Source organism: Auxenochlorella protothecoides (assembly GCF_000733215.1).
Source record: "Auxenochlorella protothecoides strain 0710 unplaced genomic scaffold scaffold50, whole genome shotgun sequence".
NCBI lineage: Eukaryota > Viridiplantae > Chlorophyta > Trebouxiophyceae > Chlorellales > Chlorellaceae > Auxenochlorella > Auxenochlorella protothecoides.
In genome coordinates this window covers 30,007-36,853 of record NW_011934473.1, presented here as the reverse complement: position 1 = coordinate 36,853, position 6,847 = coordinate 30,007, and the positions used below count along the sequence as shown (strand labels likewise).

At 61.4% G+C, this 6,847-nt stretch overlaps 5 protein-coding genes across 5 annotated transcripts in view; 3 read left to right on the top strand and 2 right to left on the bottom strand.

Moving 5' to 3' along the window:
* The window catches only part of F751_4304 (Signal recognition particle receptor subunit alpha), a gene marked incomplete at both ends in the record, with an annotated part of 4,365 nt that extends 3,875 nt beyond the window's left edge, over nt 1–490 (top strand). The window contains one exon of the mRNA XM_011403576.1: nt 255–490. Coding sequence (XP_011401878.1) covers nt 255–490 — 236 coding nt within the window. The remainder of the gene's footprint in view (nt 1–254) is intronic.
* A 1,482-nt stretch (nt 491–1,972) lies between these two features.
* F751_4303 (hypothetical protein) lies at nt 1,973–2,719 on the top strand (the record flags this gene model as incomplete). Its single annotated transcript, XM_011403575.1, has 2 exons — nt 1,973–2,051; nt 2,499–2,719. The coding sequence occupies 2 exons, from the start codon at nt 1,973–1,975 to the stop codon at nt 2,717–2,719; spliced, it is 300 nt and encodes a 99-aa protein (XP_011401877.1).
* A 281-nt stretch (nt 2,720–3,000) lies between these two features.
* Nucleotides 3,001–4,173, bottom strand: F751_4302 (50S ribosomal protein L15; the record flags this gene model as incomplete). Its single annotated transcript, XM_011403574.1, has 4 exons — nt 3,001–3,246; nt 3,429–3,688; nt 3,929–4,010; nt 4,093–4,173. The coding sequence occupies 4 exons, from the start codon at nt 4,171–4,173 to the stop codon at nt 3,001–3,003; spliced, it is 669 nt and encodes a 222-aa protein (XP_011401876.1).
* A 431-nt stretch (nt 4,174–4,604) lies between these two features.
* F751_4301 (PITH domain-containing protein) lies at nt 4,605–5,528 on the top strand (the record flags this gene model as incomplete). Its single annotated transcript, XM_011403573.1, has 4 exons — nt 4,605–4,694; nt 4,801–4,929; nt 5,111–5,238; nt 5,369–5,528. The coding sequence occupies 4 exons, from the start codon at nt 4,605–4,607 to the stop codon at nt 5,526–5,528; spliced, it is 507 nt and encodes a 168-aa protein (XP_011401875.1).
* A 351-nt stretch (nt 5,529–5,879) lies between these two features.
* The window catches only part of F751_4300 (hypothetical protein), a gene marked incomplete at both ends in the record, with an annotated part of 6,531 nt that continues 5,563 nt past the window's right edge, over nt 5,880–6,847 (bottom strand). The window contains 2 exons of the mRNA XM_011403572.1: nt 5,880–5,905; nt 6,079–6,243. Of these exons, the coding sequence (XP_011401874.1) occupies nt 5,880–5,905; nt 6,079–6,243 (191 nt within the window). The remainder of the gene's footprint in view (nt 5,906–6,078; nt 6,244–6,847) is intronic.

The window sequence follows — 6,847 nt, the reverse complement described above, 5'->3', positions numbered from 1 at the left end:
GAGGGAGGAGGGGGAGATGGAGGGCAGGAGGGGAAAAGGGGGAAGATGGAGGGTCAAGAGACGAGCTGGCGTGGCGAGATGTGCACCTCTTGTGCTGCATACACCGTTCCCCCGGCCTCAACCACACACACAAGCTTGCTCTTGTTGATCGCTACACCGTTTGATGACACCACTACCCTGTTCATTGTTCACATACCCAACCCCATACCACGCCGGGCCCGCACCCACACCTGCACACCATCCATGCACCGCAGTGGACCAGCTGACAAAGTTCAACCGGCGACTGGCCGACCTGTCCCCAGGGCCCAACCCCCACCTCATCGACGGCATCGTGCTCACCAAGTTCGATACCATCGACGACAAGGTCGGGGCCGCTCTGTCCATGGTCTACACCTCGGGCGCTCCCATCGTCTTCGTGGGCTGCGGCCAGACCTATGTCGACCTCAAGCGGCTGCACGTTAAGAGCATCGTGGCAGCGCTGCTCAAGTGAGGGACTGCCGTGACGTGCGTGCTGGCTTGCAAAGGCCGACAGCCTGCCCCGGGTCGAGTCGTGATGGTGCTATTGCACCGATCCATGTGGTGTGCACGTATCAGGGGAAGAGAGGTGTGCAAAGTCTACGAGGTGGCTGCATCGGCGCAACAACTCAACAACCTGATATTCTTGACGGCAATGTATGAAGAATGTCGCAAGCTCGGTGTGGGACACCCCATGTGTAGTAACGAGTGTGTCGCTGGCTGTAAGCCGCAATGACATGGGCCTGATGCACAGGGCAGGAGCATCCCATCAATACGCAAGCGCATCACAGCCTTGCAGAGCGTCTATCTCCATGTCGTCATCGTCCTCTCTGCTGGAGCCTGAGGTCTCAAGCCCAACAGGGCCACCTCCTGTCTGTTGCAATGGGGCCGCTGCAAGTGCTGCCCCTCCTTCTGCGGGCACAGGCTCCACGTAAAACAAGGCATCCACACCTTGGGCAGCCTCGTCCTGCATGTCGTCATGACCCACCTGAAAGACGAGGGATGGGAGAGAGCACACCGGGGATATAATCGTGCTGCGTGTCATGGAGAGGCAGACGGAGCTGAAGGACTCGTTGCAAACACCAACCGACCTGCTGGGTAGCTGTGTTCCTGCCTGTCTTGCTTCCACAGGCAATCTGGCCCCCTGCTACCGGCACGAGAGCCGCCGAGTTCATCTTGTGGAGATCGCTCCTCCTTAATTCGAGTGCATGTGATGGGACGGGTCATTCGTTGCTACGGCTGGGGAGTATGTCCCATGTGTACAGGATGTCCAAACTACTTACCGCGGAGCATGCCCAAACTGAAACAGCGGTGGCCTTTGGAGAGGTTGTCCACTGATATAATGTCCAGGACCCGTTATATAAGAAGTTAACATGGTTGTAGCCTACCACGCCGCGAGGGCCTCATCAATTGGCGTTCCGGAAGGTTTCGGGAGCTGCAGCTGCCAGGTGTGGGTGCCTGGGCAGCACATGGAGATGATATCTCAAGACACATCCACAGCGGACAAAGATGCCCAGCGGGCTCTATCTCTACGTTCAGCTTCCATAAAGTGGGACAGCACACATGCATTGCGTCTCTGATGTGTCTGTTATATTATCAAAGCCTCCCTTGTCATTGCGACTTGCACACTGTGGCTTTGTACCCACGTGCGCACGAGAAGGACAAATCTACATTGAATGACAATGCATTCAGACAATGGGTGGCTTCTGCTATCTTTTTATTTGAAGAGCCTTTGGTATTGTCACGATCAACAGTTACTGTTTGATGTTGTTAAGCAGGAGAGGGCAGCTGGCATGAAGTCGGGGATCCCAGCCCTCGCACACAATAGGTGCATGATACACTCCCGCAAACTGCGAATCGTGTCACCCCTATTCATTCTTTGATCCTGAATGAGCTTCACATTTACCAGCATGCCACTCCATGTCCGGCCAACAAGTTTGCATCCTGGCCCAACCCCATGCCGTTTGACAACGCGGGGATCAGCATGGCACCCCTGCAGCCCACAGTCAAGACCGGCAGCAGCAAGACCTTCACCGGTACGTGGTCCAGGAATGGCGCTGCCGCGACGTGCAGCATTCGCGGTGCCACACTCCGTCAACTTTACTCTCCGGCTTGGCCCTCCCCCCTTGCAGGTTTGCTTCGGCCGGAAGAAGACGATCGAGGAGATCAACGCCTCTGAACCCACGGGCGTTGATCCTGGCGGCGACATTGGTCGGCTGGCACCCAAGGACGAGCACGGTAGCGAGAAGAGCAACTCCACAACTGAGAAAGCTGGTGAGGTGGGGGCCCTGCACGGCATAGTACACGAGACACAGTTGGCAAGGGTTCTTTCCCGTGGCCAAGAGAGCAGACCTGCACGTGAAACCCACAATGGCAATGCCCAAAGTGCTTCGATGCCTTGGCTACTGTGGGCGAAGGTGACAGCTGAGATCTTGCACTTGTTGCCCCCCTCCCACCCCATGCCCACCCTATTTCCCCGCCAGGACCCTCAGCCGGTGTGCCTCACCAGGAGGGCTACACTGAGCGGACACAGCGGGCTGTCGAGGAGAACGAGGTGGATGCCCAGGAGCTTGGCTTCTCCGCCGCGCGCTCCGACGCCAAATTCACAACCGCCGCGAGTCCCGGCGACCACCACAGCGGCGCGACCGACGGCGACAAGCCCGTGGGAGGGGATGGCGCACAGATTGCGGGGGATGTGGAGTGAGCTTTGCGAGGGTGATGCACAAGCGTGCCCTGGCCTGCTCAATCTGCCTGCCAGTATGCTGGCAATCGCCGGCATGGCTTGCTCATCTGCACTCTGTCGTCCCCCCCATCTGGCCACTGCTGACGCTGAGAAGTCGCCATTTAAGCTGCCATACATTTGCACACGGTGCGCATACATGTGGAGGACTGCACGCCTTGGTGAGGCATCCTGGGATCCTGAAGTGCTGGAGGTTCATTGCGTTACAACGGGACTTAAGCGTCCGGCCGGAGATTGGAGCATGCTCAGGCTGTCGCAGCCTGCTCCAGCCCGGCCGCAAGATCGCGCAGCGGCGGCAGCGCGCCCTTTCGCTCAAACTTGGCTTCCAGGCGGGGCGGTGGCCGCGCCGGTCGTGGCAGCAAGCGCCCCTTCTTCGCAAACCACTCGGGCTGGGTGAGGGCCCTGAGTCCCAGCGCATTGTAGTACACCGTGGTCACGCTCCCTCCCGCCGCCTCAATCGCCTGCCTCGCGATGGCCGAGGCTTGGCTCACCTGGGGCATGGGCGAGGTAGGGGGTCAAAGGTTTGGTTGACCCATCACCTCGAACATAGTGTGCCTCAAACATTCATGCCTACCCATCCACTGGGCATGAGACGACCATTCACACAAGGCTAGAGCCTACATGTCCGCACATTTCATCATTCCCATCAGTCCCTGCTTGCCTCGATGTGGACCGGGATGTTCCAGGACTTGGCCCCGCGAGCCAGCAGCTTCACGCCATCCTGCAGCTGGTGCCCCACAGCGTTGGAAGCGCGCAGCTCCCGCATCGTGATGACGCGGCTGGCGTCCAGGCGCCCCTCCTCGATCCACTGGCGCAGGGTGGTCAGGTTGAGGGGGTTGTATGTGCGCTTGAAGGGGTTGTGGAAGCCGCGCTTGGGGATGCGCAGGCGCTGAGGCGTCTGCCCGCCCTCGAAGCCGGGCTTCACGCCACCCCCTGTGGGAACAAGAGGGAGGGAAGGCTGGAGTCCAATGGTGCAGATGTCTGGTCAAGCTGTTGGATTGCTTGCGGTCGCACATTCATACGCACGGCAGTGATGTTGGGGCTCAGAGATTTCAGACTTTGTGGTTCGTCTTCTTGGTGAGTGGTGCCAACCCGATAGTGACAATTGCACATGCAGCCCTGCCCCCCTGGCTGTCCAGAAAATTGTTGCCTGATTGCTGCAGCGCTGCGCACCTGACCGGGAGTTTTGGCCCTTGTGCCCTTTGCCAGATGTCTTGCCCAAACCAGACCCAATGCCACGCCCCAGTCTCTTGATCTGCACGGGTAGCACAAGGTGAGCAAGGGTACTCCAGATATAACAAGCACTTCCAATAATTATCAACATCCCCTCCGCGTACCGAATGCGTTGCGCCCGGGTTATCAGCTATTGTGTTCAGAGCTACGTAGCCTTCAGGCACAGGGGTGGAGTACCACCGCATGCTGCATGCTCCAGCAGGCCACAGGGCGCTGGCGGCAGCGCTGGTCCCGGCAACACCGCAGTTGGAATATACGGGCAGGGTTGAGGCGGACGGGCCAGTGGCCGACAGCAAGGCGCGCAAGCTCAAGAGCGAGCGAAGCCGTGCCATGGCTCACACCCCTTCACAGCGCGGTCGCGGGCAAACAAAGACCACGTCAGTAATCGCGGAAGTAGTAAAGTGGATGCTTGGGGGAACCGTGCGTTCGGAATGAAGCTCATGTCCCATGACCGTGCTGCGGCTGCTGCGCGTGAATTTCCTAGCCCGGCACCCTGCTGGCGTGTGAAGCCAGGTTCGCCTTTCCGAGAGTGAGGAAATAAACTCGATTACAATATAACTGAGTTCTGCCGTCCAGGGAGGAGTGAATCTGTGGACATCTGGCAGATCCCCCAATCATGGTAGACTTACTGGACCAGATCAGCTGGGGGACCCTCGAATGCCTGAACGAGAAGCCAGACCATCCGATCGGCAATGCCTTGAAACAGGTGCGGAAGATGCCCACAAGTTCTGTTTTTGAATGTGCCGGGAGATGCATTGCCCGGGAAAGCTCCTGCCGGTCCTGAACAGTGTCACCCCACTTCACCTGTGCAGGGCTTTAGGGAGGATGGGGGACTGTACCTGGAGAGCGACACCGACGAGCAGCTACTCATCCACATTCCCTTCTCCAGCGCTGTAAAAATCAACAGCGTCATCATTCAGTCTAAGAGTAAACCGGAGCAGGTGGGGGGTGGGGCTGCCACGATGGCAGTGGGGTCCCTTGCAGGCCAGTCCGTAGGAATGCACCTTGCACGTCCTCTTCATCTAGAGTGTGGCTGGCACCACCTCATCGTCATTCCTGGTGACTCACAGGAACACTGCATACATCACCCCATCCCTGTGCATGTGCAACTTTCCATTCCAGGCACCACGCTCTGTCAAGCTCTTTGTCAACCGGCCGACGATAGGATTCTCTGAGGCCGCAGACACGGCTGGCCAGGCAGACGTTGAGCTCACCCCTGCCCAAGCCGCTGGAGAACCCATCCCCCTCAAGTGCGTATGCATCCCGGGAGATGGCAAGCACCGCAGACGTGTGTGAATTGTCTGCTCATGCCGGGCCCTCCTTCCCAGCGCCAACACCTACCCCCGCACATCCTGACCGCCGATTCCTGTGCTTGCGCAGGCTTGTGAAGTTCCAACGTGTGTCGGTCTTGACCATCTTTGTGGCGGACAACGTCGGCGACACGGAGAGTACCGTCATCGAGAAGCTTGCCATCCTAGGCAGCGCAGGTGACAGCTTCAACGTCGCGGAAATCAAGGACGTCTCCAAGGAGCAGGGGTGACGAAGAGGCTGACGGTTGCAGCGCCTGAACCACGGTGGCCTGATGTGAATGAGCCCAGCTCTGTGGCTCGGTGCCTGTCTCACAGCAGGCTGTTGGGCCACTGGATTACCCTCCAGTGTCCACCGTCACCCGCGCACCTTGGCAAGCTCCCTCGTCTCCCATGGCATAGTAAGCATGTAACACACACAACAGGTGCACTGCAGGCCATCAGCATCATGCAGTATTGACTGGAAGGGGGGAGCAGAGTCGGGCTTCGGGGTGACCTCTTGGTGAAGGACTCCTCCAACTACGAAAACTTGAACTATGGAGATCTCGGGGCGAGCCGAGTACAAGCTAAGATCGGCGGTCCACTCACTCAGTCGGTGGAGGTTGGGGGCCTGGTGTGTGGGGATGGGGTGTGTGTGAGCGCATGCCTGGGCCACGCATGCAGGGCTCTGCTTTTGGAAGGTTTCACCTGAGATGTTGCAAGGCAGCATGTGCAGCGTGTCACCCTGCCACCCCCGCTCAACAGCCTGAGCATGCCGCAGCGCTTTCCCAGCCCCCGGCTCACCCTGCAGCTGGGCCAGAACTTGGCGCAGGAGACTCTGCACGGTGGGGTTGTCGGTCCGGCCCTGGAAGGAGGTGCCCATGTCGGCCAGCAGCCGCTGGATGCCCGCCAAGGCCTCTGCCGGCACGCCCTCCATCCCGGGGGCTGCGGGTTCGGCCGCGGCACCGACTGCCGCGGCAGCGGGAGCGGGGGGTGCGGGGGCGGCACGCAGCTCGCCCTCCTCCCCCTCGTCCTGGGCGGGCGGCGCGGCGGTGTCCCGAGCCCCTGGCGGGGGCGGCGGCGGCGGCGGCGGACTCTCCCCAGACGCTGCCTCGGCGATCGGCGTGGGCGCCGAGTCGGCCAGCCCGGCTCCCGGCGCGGCTGCAGCCGCCTCGGGGCCCGCGGCCTCGGCGGCGCTGGGCATCCCAGCCTCGGCGGACCCAGGCACCCGGGCCTGGATGGCCGCGACCACTCCCGCCGCGGCCAGGGCCTCGCTCGCCCTCGCCGCTTCCTCCTCCCCCGCGCCCGCCGGCGCGAGGCCGCCGCTTGCGGTCGCGCCGGCACCGGCGGAGGTGGTGGCGGCACCCCCCACTGCCCCCGCACCCGCCGCCGCCGCGCCCCGCGCCCCGGCCAGCGGCATCGTGTCGTCCGACGCGGTGTCCTCGCTGCAGGTCGCCGCGGGCGGCCCGGCCCGGGCCTCGGGCGCCCGCGTTAGCTCGGCGCCGCGCGCCGCGGCGGGCCGCTCCTCGGGCGCCGGCGCGCTCCTCGCCGCGCCATCCTCCGGCGCGGGGCC